Source organism: Sinocyclocheilus grahami, unplaced genomic scaffold, assembly GCF_001515645.1.
Source record: "Sinocyclocheilus grahami isolate Dianchi unplaced genomic scaffold, SAMN03320097.WGS_v1.1 scaffold274.1, whole genome shotgun sequence".
Classification (NCBI taxonomy): Eukaryota; Metazoa; Chordata; class Actinopteri; order Cypriniformes; family Cyprinidae; genus Sinocyclocheilus; species Sinocyclocheilus grahami.
The window spans coordinates 480,823-503,926 of record NW_015505453.1 but is presented as its reverse complement, the minus strand read 5'-3'; the positions used below and the strand labels follow the sequence as shown (position 1 = coordinate 503,926).

General features: G+C 40.4%; 1 protein-coding gene across 1 annotated transcript in view; it reads right to left on the bottom strand.

The window, feature by feature from the left end:
- Positions 1–23,104, bottom strand: part of LOC107599891 (E3 ubiquitin-protein ligase RNF220-like) — a 137,012-nt gene that overhangs the window by 5,524 nt on the left and 108,384 nt on the right. Inside the window, exons 6-12 of the mRNA XM_016291609.1 lie at positions 16,872–16,914; positions 14,682–14,803; positions 13,903–14,029; positions 8,163–8,259; positions 7,967–8,053; positions 7,807–7,862; positions 7,264–7,363 (exon numbers count right to left, since the gene is read on the bottom strand). Coding sequence (XP_016147095.1) covers positions 7,264–7,363; positions 7,807–7,862; positions 7,967–8,053; positions 8,163–8,259; positions 13,903–14,029; positions 14,682–14,803; positions 16,872–16,914 — 632 coding nt within the window. The remainder of the gene's footprint in view (positions 1–7,263; positions 7,364–7,806; positions 7,863–7,966; positions 8,054–8,162; positions 8,260–13,902; positions 14,030–14,681; positions 14,804–16,871; positions 16,915–23,104) is intronic.

The window sequence follows — 23,104 nt, the reverse complement described above, 5'->3', positions numbered from 1 at the left end:
TCCCAAAAACACTAATAAAAACAGACGGCCCAACTGGAAACAGTGAAATTCATCACTGCTAAGGACCATGATGTCAATATGAACTAATATGTTTTTTCTTTATTGTACCACCATTTCAATCTTATTAAACAGGGCACTGGGCTTCCTCAGTCCTCTGAGGTCACACTCGCACCAGTTCCCCCAACTTCTCACCTCTCAGGCTTTCACTAAACATTCCACAGACAAATGCCTCTCAGCTGCTGAATGTATATTTAACACTGTCCACAGCATATGAACTCGCAATAACTAAATCAATATGGCCACCATTGATTGTGCGGCGAGGTGCTTGGCGAGATGTTTATGGTGATCCGCTCATTTTCCAGCCAGATGGAGCACTGATCTACAGTATTGATTTAACGTTGCGCCAGCGTTCTCCTAGGCACAATCCCCCCGATTAGTGCCTGCCGTTCCACTGCCTTTTCCAACAGCTTCATTTATTACATGCCTGTGTGACTCCACAATGAGTACACGCTCACCACACACACTAGGACATGGGCCTCTCGGTAATCAGGCAGTATTAGAATGTAAATCAAGGAAGGGCTATTAAAACGGAAAAAAACATTTATGGACTCAGCAGCTCCAATAAGGCCAACTTAAAGGAAGAACAATGACAGTGTAGCTGAAGAATCATTGGCACTTTGAAAAGTAAAGCTTAAAATCTGGCAGCCAGGAATTTAACACATTCAGTTTCATTTAAAGTTGCGATGACTTGAAGTAGCAACAGATCTTTTCTTCTGTATTGTGACACGAACAAGAAATATTGAAAAAGAAATAAGGGCAGAGACTTCTTACAATCCATCGGCTGTTGATTGGATGGAGGTTGGGTTTATAGGATAAAATGATTGGAGAAGTTTGATAAATTACTAGGGATGCATCGATCCGATACTCAGGATCGGTATCGGCTCCGATACTGCCATTTTCTGCCGGATCGGGTATCGGTCAGACGAGACCGATCCAAATCCGATATTGTGCATATACTATGCTGTGTTATTGTTAAGCCCCACGAAAGGCACAAAAACATTATATAAGCACCATAAAGTTTCCGTGCACTATATATTAAGAGTTTTTAAGCCGTTCCATAGTTTAATGTGAAGTATAGATGAATATTTAAGTCAAGTTCACGTAAACTCAACTCCCCGCTGTGTCTGTCTGTCATCCTCCATTCAGCATTCAAACTGCGTGTCGCGTTTGGTTACTACAGTCAAAATGACGAAACTCTCTTCAAGAGCACACAATAACTGAGATTTAAAACTGTTAAAAGAAAAGGCTCAATAAAATATCACACAGATATAATACACTACGCAGCAATATCTCTTCCCTTTTTTTATGCAGAGCGCTGCGCGCTGTGACTCTGTGTTGCTTGTTTTTCATGAATGTATTTTACAACAATACAAAGAGCAATGTGTAACATTTTACCAGATTTAGTCCAACACTTATTAACTTTTATTAGTTCCCCACTAAATATTGTTGTTTCACTAAATGTTTAGTTCAGTTTATTGTTTTTATAAAATGATTGTGCACCCATGATTTTTCTAGAATAACTTTTGCTGCTGAATTATCCACTAACCTAGTTTATAATAGTATTTTTTGTCAAATTATGATGATATATTTTCTCATTTGTTATTTTTCATTAAAATTAAGTTGTCTATATTTAGCAGATTGTGTTTAACACACACAAGAGTGATGATCAGGTCAACACACAGAAGTATAGAAATTCTACACTGATTAAAAAAAAACTGTGCTGGTATCGGATCGGAATTGGGCGATACTCAAAACTTCTGGTATCGGATCGGTTCTGAAAAAATGGTATCGTTGCATCCCTAAAAGTTACAAGGTCAAAACACATAAAAACATGCTTGGATAAATCGGTCACAATAAGATCTACATGTATTTAGAAAACAAAGGGTGAATTTTTATTTTCATTTAATCTCAATAAAGATGTTAGTAAAACTCTGAAGTCTGACATCTTCAGGCATCTTCTCAAGGTCACCCTAAACCTAACCCAGGTTTCTCTCAAAAAGCCCCCAACAACACAACGACCTTGACCAAGGAGAGCGAGTCGTCCAGACGGTCAATTCCCTACAGCCTACAATCAGCACAGGGACTATAAAGCTTTAAAATCTCTTCTTATTAGTGGCCGGCTTGTAAAAAAGCATTTAGTCTTGATTAGCGTGCATGCTTATAAAGCAGACAGGAGAGTAGGTGTACCGTGCTCCATGCCTGCTGTTTTTCTTTAACAGCTTCATAAATCACTGCGGTTCACTTGCCCGTATGCTGTCACTGGCCCTACAAAAGAATACAACTTTTCCCCCAAGTAATGCACGACCCGCTCCAGCATGAATATTCATTGTGTGGTGCTTTATAAAAAAACACATTCTAAAAGTTATTTAATTCCCCTGGGTAATAAAAAAAGGGTTTTACTCTTTCTTTATGTGGACGGAGATGGAGAGATGGTTTGGGGGGAGAGAGAGCCAGGCTGTGTTTTATACAAAAGCAGGTGTAAAACCTGGAGAGGGGTGGCTAGGTAAGTTCAAAACTGAAAATCTTTAAGGTGCCGTTGAGTGTGTGGGAAAAAGTTTTAAACATATTAAACACAGGCCTCGGCTCCGCTTTGCAGCGGTGTGCTGGCTGAATAATGCCAATGATGTCATCTAGGGAAGGAATAATGTCATTTCAATTAAGAGTTTACGTTACTCAGGAAACCACAATGAGGACTGACATCCAAACTAATAATGTCACTTACCTACAGCTGTGGTCTATAACGGCACACCCATTATATAAAAAATCTATTTGGATGTTAAAACCAATGATGGACGTGCTGGTCTAATGCTTTATACAGGCATCACTCTCTATTGGGGAATATTTTTATTTTTTAAGCAACAAATTCACAAGTTAAAACAGGAAGTAGATGAAGCTTGCACTGCTATCTCACACTGTCATTACGATCTGGCTCTGAGTGTGAAGCTATTTCTCATTTCATTATCCTGCCCCTTAACCATCTGTCTCCATCAGAGCCGAGCCTAACTGTAGAAGGCGGTCTAATCTATAGGTCTATATGGCCTGACATGAGAACACATGAGTTACAAGTGCAGACAGATACTGGGAGATCTTTATAAAGTCACTTGGCTGCCAATCAATCCTTATATTCAGTTGTGATAGTAAGGATCAGTGCAAACTTTAAATCAAGAGGCTGAGCACAACAGCTTGTAATTAAAATAAATAAATAAAAAGGAAAAAACGTAAATATATATATTTTTTTTTAAATTACAAAAAGAATGATCCTTAAAATCAAAAAGCTTTTTTTTATTGGTTGAAAAGTGTAAAAAAAAAGTGGCTGGTTTAAAAGAAAAAGAAAAAAGAAAAACCAAGTCATCATTAATGAATTTGAAAATAAAATTTAACTATTGTGGAGGTACACCAAAAAATTCTGCTGTTTCAAGTTGAGCATGAAATTTGGCTGCAATCACACGGGTGGCAAAGCCCTCCTCATTTATCATGTGCGGAATGAGCGGGGACAGAGGCGACCCCTGTACCCAGAGATCATTACCCATCTGGGCACAGGAGAGCTTGGAGAATTCATCAGCCCCCTCTGCCTTACGAAGACACACATGTATACAATTTACACAACTCACGACACGGTAACACGCTCACCCTCTCACTCCAACACACACACACACACACACACACACACACACACACACACACACACAATCCACAATGAATCACTGTAACTAAAGGGGACAAGTCTCATTTTCATTGCAGATTGAAATGCATGTGTTTTACAAACAGTGGGCTTGGGATTGTTTTCAGGCTGAAAGTGGAATGAAATGATTTCAGCTCCTTATATGGCCTCTTTACAGCTCGCTCAGATTAAGACCCCTCACTTCAGGAAATTGGAAATTAAACAATGGCACAGTCATTCCCGTAAATTTGCATGCTTCATCCATTTGACGCACACCATGAAGAAAAGAAAAAAACAAGTACGTAATTTTTGTGAAGCTAAAATTCAAAAGCTACAGCAACTGCCTTGTGTTTCGGCTAGGAAAGAGTTACTACACCTCCCTCCCCCTTCTCATGACCCCTCAGGATTTGATTAATGATATCATCATTGAGATTTATCTCCCCGGCCCCTTTCATAAGACAATATCGCGCAACATCCTGTGATACCTGATCAAATCAGCAAAAGGAAAAAGGAGAGGTGCTCTTCAGGGGAGAGGGCTCTACTGTCGAGGAGAGATGGATAGATTCAGACGGAGGGCCGAGGAGGACGGGCACAGACTGGGAGAAATATTGCGAGCGATATTAAATAAACGAGTGTGTGTCACGTCTGGAGCTAAGCGCTAAGCTAATAAAACGGGTGGCGGGTGGGTTGTGCTCATTGCTCGCTCTTCTCTATGACATCAAACAGCTGCAGTGATTCATACCCCGGCCGGCTAAAACACTTAATGCCCCCCGATACAACGCTACGGCTAGTCTAAACGGTTGCCTGGTGCTCAGAGGGAGGGCGAAAGTGAGCAAGTCTCTACGGAGGAAAGCAATGAATCAATCTAAGCTGTCACGCTCCTGCAGCTCCACTTAGGAATCCCGTTCTGTCCATTTTCATCCTCCTACTTGCACACCCACGCTCGGACAGAGACACAGTGTTCATAACATCATCCACTAACATTCATTTCCACACACTCAGTCATAAACCTATCAAGCAACTGTGTGCAAAGTCACGCTTTTAACCGCTGGTCGTGATAAACGTGGTTAACAAACGCGACTTCAATTGCAGACCGGAGCTGACATCAAGCTTGCGCTACAGATGAAGTCATGCGCAGACGCACACTTGACTGGAGATGGGTGAGAAGAACGTGCTTACAACATGCTGACGAGAAAAATCAATTGCTTCGGGTCTGCTGTGCTTATTAACTAGTTATCCGCCCCTGATATTTAATATGGGGCCCTGTGATGGCCGCCCGCACCAGATTTGATTCAGCTATACTAGAAGACTCTCCCTAGAGAAGAAGGCTCAGATGAGACAAGAGACAAGACAGAGAGGACGATGAATTGCGGGGGTGCATTTTAGAAATACTCAGGAATGTTCTCGTTATTAAAAAATAAGAATTGTGTTGGTGAAAATGTAAACGTAAAATATAATAAGTCTATATAAAAACAAAAACATGTATGTTTAACACACTAAAATGAACAAAAATATATATATAAAAAAAAACGTATAAATCAAAGTAAATATTATTGAAATACATATATATATATATATATATATATATATATATATATATATATATATATATATATATATAAGTCAGTCTGCTAAGACTGTCAGTCACACAATTTATTCAACTTGTACACGTGACTTTTTTTGTTTTCTGAAAAAAGTAATAGATGTTTTCTTTTTTCAGAATTTTTTTTAAATCAATCATTAATCAATTAATGCAAACTAAAATATCTCCTGATTGAGAGTAGTGCTGGGCAATGATTAATTGCGATTAATCACATCCAAAATAAAAGTTTGTGTTTATATAGGGCTGGACAATAATTCAATATCAATATGTATCGCGATATAATTTTTTTCAATAACGATGATATGATTGTTAAACACATTTCCGATATTTCGATATACATTACCAGTGTTTCCCATACATTGATTTATTTGTGGCGTTTGACTTCGTTGAATAAACATGAGCACTGCACGTTTCAAAATCAAAACGCGTCGCGGGTGTTTTATATGAATGTATCTCTGAAGGGAACCGACTGTCTTCAGAATAGTTTAGATGGCATTTTTATCTGATAAAGTAGCGTTCATGAGCGGAGCTGCTTTGTTTACAGCCATTACTGGAGAAACCGCTAGTTCCACCGCTCTCACCGCGCCTCCTGCTGGCATACAAGCAGTTTGCATTTTCAATAATAAACCCATTTCCAGCAGCATGCTTTTGTTGTTGCTCTTTAATATATCGTGATATAAATTTTGGCCATATCGTCCAGCCCTATGTTTATATAATATATGTGTGTACTGTGTATATTTATTATGTACAAATAAAGACACACATACAGTATATATATTGGAAATATTTACATGTATATAATTATAATCATATAATTTATATTATAAAACATATAAATATATTTAATATATAAACATAACATTTTTCTTAAATATATACATGCATGTGTGTGTATTTATATATACATAATATACACAGTACACATATTATTTACACAAAAACCTTTATTTTGGTTGCAATTAATCATTGCCCATCACTAACCACACTACACACTAAAAATTGGCACTGCCTTGGACAACCCTGCACAGTGGGATTAAACAAGGATAGAGACAGGACACGGGTCGTGTGGACTGACAGCTGTGTTCCCGCTGTTGGGTAGGCAGAGTGAGGTATATCTGTGGCTAACATGTTAACCCTGGTCCAGCTCTAGACAGCAGGGGGGGGGGTCAAACCAGGACAGTCGCACCGCCACCGTGCCAATAAGCCCCTCTTCTACCAGGAGCTGCGCTCTGACCCCAATTACCCATTCACTGGGGCTGGGCCCCCACACACGCAAGTGGGAGGAGAGTTTAGAAGGAGCACTTGTCGGGGAATATGGATGAGGACACAGAGATGAGGGAATTACAGGGGCCGGCCTTTCACCCACTCAGGTTATTCAAATTTATCTGCGGCTGGAGGCTGCCTGCTACACCCCCTCCATCTTGTTTTCTCTCTCAGTGGAGTGCAAGGATTCATCTCACTTTCTCTGTGCCCCCTTGTTGTTTGATGGTACACTTTTATTTGCAAGACGGTTCTCTTTAAATAACATTTGTAGGTAATACAGATAGTATAAGTTTCAGGCCACATGAACACTTTTTCTTCCATTAACATGCTTATTTGAAGCATCTGAGAGGTGTGTTGCCAACAATTTCCCTTTATCTGGCTTCACCTCTCGCAATAAGAGATCAATATATTGCACAATTCCTGCAGTGAAAAGCTGTAGTATGGAAATGGCTAAAGGGATATTAGCATTCCCGGGCTGTGCGGCGAGTCAACCCCAGACAAGGCTCAGCTGCCTGGGATCAATACTCTGGGCCACTCCCTGTGATCAAGCATGCTCCGGAGAGATGAGCACACTAAATGCATCATTTATGATCTTGCAGTCCCTACACAAACTAATCTCACCCCAATACACCAGCAAACACACTGCCACTACGGACAGGTGTGTGTTTGTACTCACTTCTCGATCTCGCTGTTTTTACAGGTCCTCGGTGTGGAGGACAAAGATGAAGAGCTTGGCTCCTGTTTGCTGCTCTCACCATTACTGGTGGATGGCATTTCTACAAAAATAGACACAAACAGAACATATATAATGAATGAGGGCCAACAAAAGCAACGTTTCATTTTATAACAATCTAACTCAAATATAGACAAAAAGGCTTGCTAAATTTAGTTTTTTTTTAAATCAGCGATTGAATGCACACAAATTAAATACTTTAAAGCACAACTACAAAAATGAATATACTTATTGCACAAATTATTGTTTTTTGTTCTTTTTAACCATTTATTTGACCGAAAACACAGCAAAAACAGTAATACTGTGAAATGTTATTACAATTTAAAATAACATTACTATTTTAATACATATTTGAGTTAATATATTAAATCTGATTTAAAATATTACATTTACTATATTTAATACACCACAAAACATTTTATTTTTCAGGATTCTCTGATGAACAGAAAGTTCAAAAGAACAGCAATTATTTGTAGGCCAACTCACCATCACTGGCCCATTTTGAGAACTCTGGTGTTATTCTATTAGACGGCACACCACCACTATAGAAAAGCAAAACAAAAAAACAGAAATTTAGCATAAGGGCCAAGTCTACAGATTTGTTATTTGTAATTTTACAGTCTGTGATGAAATCATTTCAGCTTACTTCAAAACAGCCCCACGCAGTGCCTCACGTTCTTTGGCCTCTCCCTGGTCCTCTCCAGAACAAGGAATGATGTCTGCTTCAGTGTACCTGAAACCTTGAGTTAAGGAACAAATGCATCTAATTTCAGTTACTGTTTCCGTGCCTACTACAGTGCCACTGAAGAGCAATATGTCTCAAGACGACTAATCAAGGATACTGGGCTTTGCCATACTCCAGTGTGTCATCTCCATCCACATCCAGGTCTGCATCACTGTCATGGCTCTCCTTCGTGCTACACATGGCAAAGCCTGTTCCTAAAAAGAGGGAGGAGAGGAATAAGAGTCATCAGTAAATTAAATTTAGGTTTAAATCCTGTCGCATTTAATAATACACATTATACATTACAATAAATCTGTCATTCCAACTGTAACGGTCCCAATCCAGGACAGGTTTGTCATGCCAGAGAAACCCCAATTAGAAAGGCCTGTTCTAGCTGTGAGCAGAACCAGATTACTGAAGACAAGCAAGGAGCCTGGTACTCTGGGCCCAGATGAAGCCATCAGAGACAGTCTGAATGGGAGTTGTGTCAGGTGCCTGTCAGGGTGTAGGTCCTGAGCACTGGGGTGTGCAGCCTGAGTGGCACTTCTATAAATCCAGTGATGAGCGCACAGACAAACTCCAGCAGCTGGCTAACTGGGTCCTTCAGTTCTGGTTAGGAAGAGGTTGGATCGGCAGCAGCCTGAAGGGTGGGAGCAGCCCGCAGAGACCCAGAGTCTGATTGAGCAGTGAAAGGCTGGAACGGGCCGGGCCCCTCCGGGGCTGATGGAAGGATGTCAGGGCACTGCTGGAGAACGGGTTTGTCACGGATGAGGAGCTTAGGTAGGAAATGGAAGTGGAGAATGGTACTTCCTCTTGTTCCTCAAAGCGCTACGACACGGGATGACTACCTCACAGTGTGGAGTGGATAAGTACAACCTTCAGGGAGAGTGTAAGGCACTGACGGAAAAGAGAAGGACTGAAAGTGGATGTGGCGGCCATGATCCGTCTCTCCCCTTCTCCGTAAAGGGATCCAAAAGAGGCAGAGTAGGGATAAAATGCATCACAAATGCTTGCCCTTTTTTTACAATGTGCCGATGGTTTTTAGTGATCAAATAAAAGAGACCTTTTAAGTTTTATTTGGTCTCCGTGACTGCAGAGGCATATGCGCACCATAGCTGAGCTACATAAATCCGAGCTCTTCAAAAAGATAATCAGGGTTCAACTGTGCACACCAGTCTAAATTTACATTACTTTCCAACAATAACTTACAGAATTAAACATATCTGTTTATTAGACTACCTTGCACTTAGAGCAGGGGTGTCAAACTTAATTCCTGGAGAGCTGGAGCCCTGCAGAGTTTGGTTCCAACACAGAAACCATGTAGTTTTCAAATAAGTCTGATGGACTTGATTGGTTGGATCAGGTGGGTTTAATTAGGGTTGAATCTAACTCTGCAGGGTTCTGGCCCTCCAGGAATTGAGTTTGACACCCCTGGCTTAGAGTGTCTGTCCATTGACATTTACCGATAACACTAACAATGACAAAGCATTCTGTTAATAAATTAGTCTCTCATGCTCACTAAGGCTGCTTTTATTACCAACAATAACTTACAGAATTAAACATATCTGTTTATTAGACTACCTTGCACTTAGAGCAGGGGTGTCAAACTTAATTCCTGGAGAGCTGGAGCCCTGCAGAGTTTTGTTCCAACACAGAAACCATGTAGTTTTCAAATAAGTCTGATGGACTTGATTGGTTGGATCAGGTGGGTTTAATTAGGGTTGAATCTAACTCTGCAGGGTTCTGGCCCTCCAGGAATTGAGTTTGACACCCCTGGCTTAGAGTGTCTGTCCATTGACATTTACCGATAACACTAACAATAACAAAGCATTCTGTTAATAAATTAGTCTCTCATGCTCACTAAGGCTGCTTTTATTCGATCAAAAATACAGTAAAACGGTACTAGTGTGAAATATTGCAATTTAAAATAACTTTTCTATTTTAATATGTTTCATAAATTTAATTCATTCATTTTTTTATTCTCAATGTTCAAAACAGTTATGCTGCTTAATATTTTTTGGAAACTGTAATACATTCAGGATTCTTTGATAAATCTAAAGTTCAAAATAATAGCATTTATTTGAAACAGAAATATTTTGTAACATTGTCTTTACTGCTTTCTTTTTTTTTGTTTCTAATCAATTTAATGTGTCCGTATTGGATGAAAGAATTCTTTAAAAAAATAAACTTTTGAAACCCAGACTTTTGAACAGTACTGTATCTTGGTCAGAAATGTTTAACAGAATTTAAAGGGGTCATATGACGTTGCTAAAAGAACATTATTTTGTGTATTTGGTGTAATGCAATGTGTTTATGTGGTTTAAGGTAAAAAATAATAAACTCTACACTGCTCAAAACTCACGTTTGAATAGTCAGTGGCAAATTATTTAAATATAAAAAACGTGCTTACAGGCTGTGAGTCACAAGCGCCAGACTGTCCTTGCAAAGTTGGAACTGCCCCAACTTTGAAACAGCCTTTGTGCCACAGACACATTGTAGGCTACTGGTTCAGGAAACAGTCCTCATCCTCCATAAAATGCGCCGCACACATCTGAATATTTGGGTTGAACTGTTCTAGAACAGTGTTGTAAATACAACTTAACCACTGATTTCTAGCTGTGTCCTCTTTCGGAAGGCCAAACAAAGTAGTTTCGCTTTCACAACGAAACACACAGCGTCTCCACATGGTAGCGGCGGCAACAGCGAGAATAAATGTTACACCTTTTTTCTTTGCGTGAACATTTGGGCGGCGTTATGCAAATCTTCCCACATTGTGACGTAGCCATGTGGGGGCGTGTTTGAATGAGCCATTTTAGGAGGCCGTGGCTGACTCTTAACTTTTATAAAGAATATCTCTTTGGATTTGAGACTTTAGTATTTGCAACTTTACAGATCTTCTTTATGCACCAAGAGCTTGTAACACTCCAAAGAGAAAAGAAAAATTGAAATTGCATCATATGACCCCTTTAAGTATGGGCAAACTTTAATCATAGTGGCACCGAAGTGCAAGAAAGGAAGGAAAGTGTGCAGCTCCATTAAAACATGAACTGTGGGTTCTGTTTGGCATCACCTCATTCCAGCTTGCAAATAGTGTAAGTGGTCTATAGATAACACTACCAATCCTCTGACCCAACTGAAAGGGGTGGAAGGGTACAGTCAGCCAAAAATAAAAGACCATAATCTGTAAATGATGGCAAACATTTCATTAATGCACTGTTGACAAGCTGCAAAGAAAGCCACACCAGGGGAAAAATGAGGGAAAAGCTAATAAACAATGTAGTGACCACTAATGGCAGGCAGGCCAGAGGAAGATGTGGCAGGCCTTAAGCAGCCAAAAGAAAAAAAAATCACTGTTAATTCAATCAATTGATCAGGCTATGGATCCTGGCTAATGCTTTGCTAGAACTAGGGCAGAAAGGATGTCATGCAGAATTGATTCAGCATGGACAGGAAGACTGTCCGCTTTAGTGCGTACACTGACGAAATCTAGCCAGACTGAAAAAAGCACAGCAAACCTACTCAGGCAACCACAACTTCAAAACGGCCACCTGAATGGTGTATAACTACCCGAGCAATGTTGTAAGTGTGTCTGATTGTGAAAGCTGGGGCCACTGTTAAGTGGTCTTGGCAGGCAATCTAATCTGTGCCGAAAAGGTCAGTGCCACTCTAACTGCCTCTCAGTCAAATTATGCACATCGTCGCACCGCCTCTTTGCCCGGCAGCCTCTAGGACATAAGCTTACTCCTCTTCTTCGTCACTGTGTACAGTGGATGAATAAAAAACTCCCTTACAACGTAGCCTGTATTTACCGGTATTGCTCTGCAACACTTTGCATGACAATAACAGCCATTTGCAATGCGTCATGTTCAAAGCAAGTCCTGTACCCATTTAAATGTTAAGTCGTCACATGCATAAAACACATTTTCCTTGTCGGGTCACATTTTGCAAGCTGATTTACATATGCCATGATTGTTAAGTGCTAATCTACATATGTCACCCCAGACAGGTGTGTCATGTCGCAGCTAAGAAAGGGGAAGCAGAGATCCCAGAGAAACAGGACATGAAACATGGCCTCTCCTCCACCTCGTTGCCATGACACTTATCTGACTTCCGCAGTATGTGTCGCAGGTCAGAGTTCACCCAATCAGGATGGCATTTACCATGTACGCCTGCCAGGGAGGGGGCTCAAAGCTGCCATCTCTCAAGGTTCTTTACAAAGACGAGTGGCGGGCCTCTGTTCTTCTTTCCCGACTGCACCAAATCTCCTCCATCTCTGCCTGTGACTGCCATCGCTATCTCTTCATCAGCACAACAGCCCTGCTAAGCCACGGACACAGGAGGCCTTACGGGCCTCCACCACAAACTGATCCTCTTCGATTTCTCTCTTCCTCTCGGTCTCCCTTTTCCCTTATCATGCTCTTTTTGTTCGGTTTAAAGCGTTTCCTCTCTGCTTTCTTCCCGGGTCCTCAAAGAGAGAGAGGTGCTGGTGCTTCAGAGACGATAGCCCTCTTATCCCATTGAAGACTCCTTTCAAGCCCCCCTCCCCAGTCTAGCTCCCCCTGGGCTGGAGGGATTCTGCAATGCAGACCGATTGAACGCTTGAGGACTTCAGCTGAGCTTTCAAGGCAAAATCCACCTTCTGAGCATCCTGGGGGGAGCTTTCAAGTGGCCCCTGGGCCACCGAGTCACTTCTCACCAGGTCCCCCCTCTATCGCCATTACACCGGTGCCTGTGCTGAAGATAAAGGGCTGGCGAGCTTCTGTACAGACACATGGCTCTGTTCACATGCAGAATTGATCTGGGCCACCGTCTGTCTAGCCGGGCGTTAGAGGAGCAAGTCTGTTTCTTTTCTTAATCCACACAGCTTTGCAATCTGGTCTCTCCTTGGGATCGAACAGCCTTTCCATTTAAGAGCGCAGAAGTTTACAAAAGACTGCTGAGGAAGGAGACTAACTCCTTTTCTAAATATGAAACGAACAGTGAGGGGGAAAACTGAGACGTTCACTTAGCACTTCCTCTAAAGCACCACCTCCACAAACTTAACCGAAGAAATAAACCCCTTTCAAAACTGATCCAACATTGAGAAAAGTTAAAAGATAAAAATCTCAAGTATGGAGGAATGACTGACACTTCCTCCCAAGTGTAAAAATAATCTGAAGGGGTAAATTATTTATGAACCAACTAGAATTCCCTTGAAAGTCTTTCAATGAGTGTGGCAGCACATCAAATAGGGTCTTAGGGAGCGTGTGTGTATGTGATAGAGAACGTCCCAGGTGAGCAGAGTTAGGTTGGGAGCTATAATTGCATTCCTGCAGCGGGGGAAGCCCAAGGGTCAGCAGCCCATTTTTCTCACACACATCTCTGTACTGGGTGAGGCGGGTCAATTGCACAGCTAAATGTGTTTCCTTTGACTCCTTAAAGGCCGAGCAGGGCCTGCCAGAACTCACCTTGTCTGGACTACAGCCGTCTAGCGTATAAATGAACACACACATGCCACTTGAATACGCTGATCTTGGGGTACATCGAGAAAGAAATGTATGTACCCTTTTTAAACAGCTTTAAAGGTTGTGGTTTGTAGCTTTGAAAGTTATTTTGACAACCTTGGAATATAAACTTCAATTTAAAAAAACCATCACTAAACATTAAGAAATGTTTCTTGAGCACCAAATCAGTTATATTAGAATCATTTCTGAAGGATCATGTGACACTGAAGACTGGAGAAATGGCTGCTAACAGGCTGAAGTAACAGTAATAAAATACATTTTAAAATGGATTCAAATTTTTGTTCAAATCAGCATAGCCTTGGTGAGCATAACAAATTCCTTTAAAAACATAAGAAAATGCCATAAAATGCTTACCTCTGAAACCACCTTCCAGTAATGTAGTAGCTCGGACCCTCTTCTGTCCACACCACTCGTACTCCTCAAACCGCGTTCCGTTCTCTCCTTCAACATCCGCGGAATCCTCTTCTGTTGCACCTTCCCTCTGAGAGAGCAAAACCACTTATCAAACATGTACCAAAACACTTCAATCAGTTCATTCAATATAAAAAGAAAAAACCACAAAGTGTGACTACAACAGAGGAAATCAAAGCAGCGCTTTCAAATCCACTAACTTCTAATGATGTCTAATTTTAGGAGCTATCAAACCACATGCAACAGAACACCCGAATCCAACCACCAAGAGTGCATTAGTATCATAAGAACTACTGGATTAGATGGGTTAAGAGGAACCTGCTATATAATATAAAGGGCAAGTGCTGCATCCTGAACCACTAAAAAGAGGGAAGCCAGTCAGACTGTGTGAACAACAGATTCCATTGAGCCTCTTTAGAAACTGTTTAATGACAATATAGTAGAATATCTTTAAAGTAGGTTCAGGACGCCGAAACTGCCAACCAAATCTAAGTGGAGGAGGAGGAAGAACACTTCAGGAAAGAGCTAATCCTTCAACTATTCCCTGGACACCCATGTAGGAATACAACATAGGTGTAATCAGAAGAAACTAATTCCCAGAAACATTTATATATGTGTCTGTGTTTTTGTCAGATGGCTGATGTCCAGGGAAAGGTGAGGGCAGAAAAGCCAAAGCTTCTAGAGGAGGTTGGAGGCCCAGATCTCTGGGTTTATGGAGCTACCTTGAACAGACATTGTTCCACATGCCTACTCATTTCCTCCTCTGTCCCTGTCAGCGGCGTGCTGCACAGTGGACATACCTGTCCATCCTCAGGCTTCCGGCGCTTCATCTTCCCAATCCGGGCTGCAGCACAAGAAAAAAAGAGAAATAACATGATAAATCAATCTAATATCAGGTAACGATAAAAAAATAAAAAAATAAATACATTTAAAATAAAATAATAAATATTGAATTAAATTAAATATGTAATTAATATATATTCTATTAAAACAACTTTTAGATTTTAATTATTACATTTATTGATTTATGTACATTAAAACTTGAATACATTAACAGCTAATATGCACAACCAAGGATGTCACAAGAGACACAGAGTCTAACCATAAAAAAAAACACCATTCAGAAAGAGCGAGCAGCATTAATCTCACATAAAAAACCCCACATAGATCAGGATCCTTTACAGATTTAGCTTGAGGCTAGTAGGCATCTCCAGCCATGGATTTTACTGAGGCAAGAAAGATGAGCTGCAAAACACGACAGTGACGTGATAGGGATAGAGAGGTGAACTGTCCATCAGACCTTTGCATCCAAACACCAATTCCTCCTGGTTACATCGGGACAGACACGAAACGGCCAGGGCTCGGATCTCTCTGGTTGTCTCGCTCTTCCCCCTCCCCTCCCCAAGCACATAATTAGAAATTTAACACAGCAGAACAGTGCCTATTGCGCCGTAAGTCTCTGTCGCTTTTTCTTAACTGCAAATGGCATGCGGGGACATTAATTTTTAGGTGGCTGTGATTGCGAATGGGGCCGAGGGGGACTGGAGGAGGAGAGGCGGGAGCTTCTGCCATTACCTCCAGGAGAGGAAGAAGAGAGAGAAGCACCGGCCACGTTGACGGTAATGTGGAGGAGATGGGCATCATTAAATAGCATGAAGAAAGGCAGATTAATTAGGCACGGCAGGAGTTTTTCCTCACTCTGAAATCACAGCGTCTCAGACGAGAGGTGATATACTTTAATATGGGCTCGGGCTTAAACAAAGACAGCCCCATTTGCCCTTACAGTGCCTGCGGCTGCGATAAAGGGGGGAGGGGGTCTTACCATGCCGCAGGCAGCAAGGAGCTAGGGGCACTCTTCTGGGCACTGGGATTGGGGGACTTTTGAAACTTTCCTTGGCGTAGCGCCTGCACCAGCAGAGGTCATCGACTGTTGACACATGAAAAAACCAAGGGTTAAGGAGATTCTCTGCTTGGGCAGGTGCCACAGTCAAGGGAAGTGCAAAAACAGCTGGCCAAAACTGACTACAAACTACAACACCTATAATAAACAGCCACGTTATTTAATATCAAAATGTGGCATGGACGCTGAGGTTGACGTGGATGCCAAGCTTCTGGCAAGGCCACATGACAGACACCAGTGCTGATGAGCATTTGGCTGATGCACCCTGAGAGGTGAGGAGCTCCTTATTCGTGCCAGACGGTTACCAACACCCAGAATAACAACTGGCCTCGGGTCAGTGAGCTCCCAGCTCACAATAACCCTCCCCACAGATGCGGCAGCTCCATCACACACACCGACTAATGACTATGTGTTGGGGTTCAGATAACCATACTGGGCTCATTGTCAGTTTTATCAGCAAAACGAGTCTGCAGAGCATGTAAAGTGTTTCAAGTAATGCTCACTGAGCAGAATGTCACATAAATGCCTTAAACTGTATTATTTTATCAAGTAAAGATTATAAATGATCTAACATTATGAATCCAACATTAAATCCACAAATAATCCAATTTTGCTCTATTTGACACCTGGCATTTTTGTCAGGTTTTTATAAGAAGTTCATTTTGACAGGTATGAGCATTTTGTTGTACATCAACAAATATTAAAATAAACTAATAAGACTATTATTTATTACCATTACTACTATTTAACATTGTTGTATTAATATTGCGATTTTTTACTGATGTCAAAATAATAATTATTATTCTCCAGTAATAATAATTCATACTATACAGTTTAAACATTACAGTGAAGCCTACTAGGTAAAGTTCTCCATATTAACTGCACATTATACTGATGATATAAAGCATTACACTACTCAGTGGATGACAATTACGTTTTTATAAGGCATTTGTCAGCAGATAAACAATCAAAATACACCACTTTTCTTGTTGCAGGGAGAAAATATACATACCATTCAATCGTGTTTGCCTGTTAGCTCGCACTCGTAAAAATGTCTGCAGGTGGAGGGGGGGAAGAACAAAGAAAAATCTGTCAGTCATTCAAATGTATTTCTCATTTATTTATGAGGACTTTAATGATGTGCTTTCACTAGATTGCGCTGGATTCTGCAGCGGTTCCCTGATGTCTGAATGTAAACAAACCTACTTCTCTCTTGCCAATGTTCTGCAAATCCTCTTCCATTGCAAACGCCACAACTCTCCAAACTCATTTGGTTTACTAAAGCATGAAGCCCCGATAACTCTCCTCCAAAACCCCAATATGAGACTCAATAATCAATTTGCGAAGGATGAAGAAGGATTGAAAATGTTAGGCTTACTAGTTCGTTTCAGCCCGCCATCGCCGCCATATTTCTACCGGTCATGTGACCGTCACGTCAGAGTCAAAAGTATCAAGTTGTGCAGTTCCGTCTGTCGCCACTGGGGCGCAGCAGTATGTAAATAACGCATATGATCTGTGCTGCTCGATTCACTTGACTTTTAAGAGGTCTCAACAACAAACTCTTCTGGCTTAAAAACTATGCTTCGTTCAGTCGTTTTCTTTTTCTGGGACAATGAACTGTTCATAATCAAAAGGAAATGTATTTGTTTGAGACTATTTCAGTCATTTCTTTTTGTCTTAAGAACATTGCACATTTCTTGTAAGATATGAAGATTTGTGTAACTGTGTTTTAGACTGATCCTTCCTATATTTTGTGACAAAAAAGCAACAGATATTCAGTAACAGATTTTATAGCCCAACAAACATGTTACCCCACAAATATGCTCAAAATAAAATGTTATTTTCATAGAAAAACAGCATGTATGTGTTTTTTCATGACTGTCACATTGAACAGAAATACAGGAAAGATACACACCTATCAAAATAATTCAAGTTTAACTATATATACAGGTACAAACGGTCGGCTCATGTATAATGCCTATAGGCAGAGCCCTTTAGAAACTCTTGAGCCACTGCTGTTAAAAGTCAGTCTATTTTATGATGATACAATGTTAATGGCCCAATGCATGCACACCAGACAGATTGCGTAAAAAAAAGAAGGGAATAATCATGAAATTTAGGAAAAAAGCATTATTAGCATAAAGGCATTTGGGCAGCTTCGTTAATGAGAAGTTCTACAAAAATCCTCTTTAAATGGTGTCATTACATATTTAAGGCCTCTTGACAAACACTGTATATCAGTCAGCGTACTTAATTACTTTGAGTTTTGTGACGTTAGAGGCAAATTCGAAAAACTTATCAGGACCATGCAGGAGGGCCTTCTTACAGCTAATGTGCAAAGATCTGTCCGGATATTGTTTTAATTGAGAAATTCTCCCACTTCTAGGGTTGAGGGAGAGATAGAGATGGCGGACAAAATGTCCCACAGACCCACAGCTCCAGGGGGAAGGAGGAAGAAAACAAACATGTCAAGGACACTGGAGCACAGAGATGATATCCGGGGCTCGGGGGCAGCGTAGATTAGCCCAGGGTTAAACTATGGATGATTACATATCAGAGCAGAACACACATTACAGCCTGAGTAAACCTGGGGCTGGAGATTAGCAGAGCAGATTTCAGTCTGTATTAATACGTCCGGCAGTCAGATCCAGTCTGGGATAAGATGGAGAATATTGTGGAGGAGAAAAGCTGAACAAAGAGTGAAAAATTTAAGGGGGTCTGAATACTTTCCGTACCCACTGTATACATCATTCCATTCTGTTATTTTAAAACATTCTGGATAAAACATTTTCAAGGAGACTTTTAGGAGGTATTTAGGTTTCAAGGAGTCCTTTAGTTTAATTTATAAATGTGAATTGATGTTTCCTTTATAGTAACTTAATTTGTGTAAAAATTACTGTATTCAGTTATTGTTGATTTGAACTGTAAAACCAAAACTAAATCATATGGGTTGTCCTTCAAAAACCTTATAAATGTTTTTACCATTTTAGCTGCATTTTGTTTTTTGGTGCTAATAAATAGCAAGTTACTACAATTTTAATGTAGTAACAATATACCTGCAGTAAGTATTCTGGTGGTAAATAAGTTTTTTTTTGTAATGGTTATTTATAAGTCATCACGTTTCATTACGTCTCAGGTAAAGCAACAACTTTGACATTTTGTGCCCGGATTTCCCTTCAATTTGAAACTCCCACATATTGAGACACCCTCAACAAGCTAAAACCCAGTGAAATGAAGGGCTGCATCAGAGTGGAGAGTTTCGGTTTGTGTGTGGAGTTGTGCTCAGAGTGTCAGAACTGCACAGTCTGTCACTCTGCACCTGTGACAGATTCCCTCTGTCTGAGGTTTCCCGTCTCACCTGGTATCTGTCAGAATGGTGAGCTTCATCAGAGGAGAGCGGGGACACAACTGGAGACTCGCCCTCACGTTTGATGTGCACTGACAACAGGAGAGACTAGCGAGAGAGAGAGAAACAAAAAAAATGAGAGAAAAAGGTGAGCAGCCATTCGCTAGACAAATGTGTCATCCACAGAACTGATGGTGTAGCACAAGAACTCCAAACCCGGTGTGTTGAAACAATATGACTGATGTGAACAATTGTTGACAGATAACCATTAACTGCCATTTCAGCTTCAAACTATGTGTGTTGACAGGACATCAGTGTTTAGAGTAATGGAGGTTTCGACAGAGAGAAAGCAGGACACCAGACGGCATGACAGGACACTTTGATCTCCTATAAACGTATCGCCGTGCTCTGGAAAATGTAACAGGCCTGTCCTTCTGAAAACCTAATTGACTTAATTTCTCAAATGACTGAGGAAAGGGGGAAGGGGAGATACTGCTTACTTTCCCGAGAGTCTTGATCTCCGTCCTGCTTTTATGAGGCGGCTATAAAATATTTGTATTTACAATCTGCTCTGATTAATCAGAGTGAGAGGAGGGGTTGCTGCTTTAGCGGCTGACAACTATAATCTAATATTAATATGTGAAAAATGGATGAAAGTCTCTCTCTATGGGGACAGTAAATTAGACATTATGCATGGCTCCTTATGCTTTTGAATCGCAAGGTCAGGAAACAATTTATTTGTGATCTCAAAACCTTTGGAGCTCAGGGAATACGCTGTGTGCCAGAGAGCGAGTATGAGCGCTAAGTGTTTACACAGGTCTACTGTATCTAGTGAGTGGAATGTTTAACGGTTTCATTGTCCAATGAGAAATGATAACAGTCCCAAAATAACACATGAACAGCAAGTTTAGCACCAGGTAATCTGACTTGAAGAATATGTTATAATGAAATTTTTTTTTAAATAATGTAATATAATGGCACATGTTATACATACTGTTCACAAGTCTGGGATAAGTAAGATTTTTTAAATGTTTTTAAAAGACTCTCTTACACTCAACAAGTTTGCATTTAATTGATCAAAAATACAGCAAAAACAGTAAAGTTGTGTACACTTAAATAAAATGTTAAATAACCGTTTTCCGTTTAATAATTAATTCTGTTGTATTCCTCTGATGGCAAAACTGAATTTTCAGCACTCATTACTCCAGTCTTCAGTGCCACATGAATCTTATAAATCATCCTAATATTTTCCTAATAATCCATTTAAAACAGTTGTACTGCTTAATATTTTTATGGAAACCATAATGCATTTTTTCAGGATTATTTGATGGATAGAGAGTTCAAAAGTGTCACTTTTGATCAATTTAATGCATCCTTGCTGAATAAAAATAATAGTTTTTTTTTTTTTATCTTACTGACCCCTAATTTATTGTACAATCTTTGATAAAAGATTTATGTTTAATAAATATCACATAATACTTTTATATTATAATAATTACAATTTCCTTTACGCAGCATGCCTTGAAAATCACCTTTACATTTGATCATTTGGCAGATGTTTAAATTCCTTTTAAAAAGCCCAAGTTCCTTTGAAATACCTGAAATTGTATTCCTGTCTTTGTATAAGTTGCATACTGACGTGTAGCTCAAGCAGTAGCAGTGCTGCAGATGTTAGCATGGTAACTGTGCCGCCTACCACTGTTGGCCTTCGCCCTGTTGGATTAAGAGCCGCAAAGACTGGCATGGAGTCGCTATGGCAATGGCGGCTTGAGAGAGGGGTGAAGACGGGCCAACTCGGCCCGAGGTTAATCCCCTTTAGAACTAGCGAGCTGGGACTGATCTGCTGCTCACCGCCTTTTAAAGGAGAATCATGGACCCCCACCACCGTCCCATCTAGCCTCTTCATTTTCCACACACTCCTACGGAATACTAAGTGTGAGCTATAGAATGCTCAGTCACGCCTCACACGGCCTGTTCTCTAACCCGCTCCTGTGTCTTCTGGCTCTCATGCTCTTTCCATACTTTCAGTTTCTCTCCAACTGCAGGTCAGAGCCAAAGGGTTTGCCCTCTGGATGAGGGATCATCATATGAGGGTGGTTTATTATTATCACCATTCTTGTTCATTTCTTCACAAAGAAATATGCATTTTTCTGAGATAAAGTACAAATATACATTTCAGGCAGACTGTAGAATGTCTTCAGTGAATGTGAGGTGGGTATTTCTGGCATTTGCAAAGGTTCATGGCATCATAAAATCCATAAACTGAAAGATAAATGCTTGATGTGTTGCAATACTTTCCACTGACAATGTCACATCAGCCTGTAATTCGTTCTTCCTTCAAAATCATGGCTTGAAGGCAGAAGTTCATCCAAAAATTACAATTCTGTCATCATTTACTCACCCTCACCTGTATAACTTTCTTTATTTTATGGATATTTTAAAGAATGTTTCAACTGTTTTTGTCCATTCGATGAAATTTTCAAAATATTCAAAATAAGGGTGAGGAAATTATGACGGAATTATCATTTTGGCTCAACTATCCCTTTAACATCCATGCTTGGAATGTAATACAAATGTTTATAGCACATCAAAACTCTCTAGTGAATCTTATGGTGACTGCACTACATAATTCAATTGATGTGGATGCGAATTTAATTGGGGAAATACACTTGGCTTCTTCCTCCTTTTAAGACAATGACACTGAAAAACATTGGTATCATTTTCCATGTCCAGGTCTTTTGAATGAGCAGTCAGGACACAGTGAAAGCTCTAAGTAAATTACTGCAGGAAATAAAGCCAGACGTTTTGTGACCACTCTCACAAAACGAGAGACTCTTTTTACATTTTTGTCAATGAAACAGAACTAATTGCCATTAATTGTGGCTGAGCCTATCAGTGAACATAATGATTTAAAATGGCTCCGTGGTGGTGGCCATCTTACCTTCGGTGTGCCTGGAGCTGCATTGATGTCCTTGTGTGATGGGTTCTTGCTGTAGGGAAAAACAGACACTGTGAGAGATGGTTATAACCAATAAATGTAATCAAGACTGAGGAAACCAAATTTAGGAATCTGCCATCAAAAAACCCACATATCGACCACTCTTTATTCGGCATCGAATATCGAGGTCGATATCTCGATGTCTAGTTGGTTATGAACTTGCATGTAATCAATGAGACTGGAACCAACTCAAAATGGCCATTCAAGAGGACAAGTTCACAGCTGACATGCGCTGATGTTAATTTCAATGGAATTTGATGTGCAAGAGCTACTTGTTGTCATGATGGCTGATCTATTTTGATCATGTGTCACAGCACTGACTATAAACCCATCACCTTTTGACTGAAAAGAAACTGCAATCTGTCATTTCGGAGAGATGCAACTTCTGTCCCCTAAGGAGCTGGACTACACGCGTCTCCTCCATCAACACTCACTTTAGCTCAGTCACATTGAGCACTCCCTTGTTGGCCTAACTTAGGACCTGAGCAGGCCTTCAAGAGGACAGCCAAGACAAAAGAGAACAAAGCCACACAAATCACACTTTTAATCATCTGGAGATGGAAAATGGGGAGGAAAAAATCGAAAGCAGTTTCAAACCCATCCTCTACGCCACTCAATCCAGGCAGCCCTGGGTCATGCTGTATTTGAAACAATTACTGTCCAAAAGTACGACTGCTAAGCAGATTTGGGTTATAATTTTTTTATTGAAGTAATCATTCTCATGGATGCTTCCATCCAGACCTGATCCCCCCCACCGCGACCCTCCCGCAGTTAGACTAAGGCAGAAGGAAATAAATGATTTTGCGGTTATTTGATTTGTCAGTGAAACGCCTTGGGCACTTAGGACTTTGAAATATGTTGAGGACAATGCACTGGCTTGTAAACATTGTATTAAAGAGGC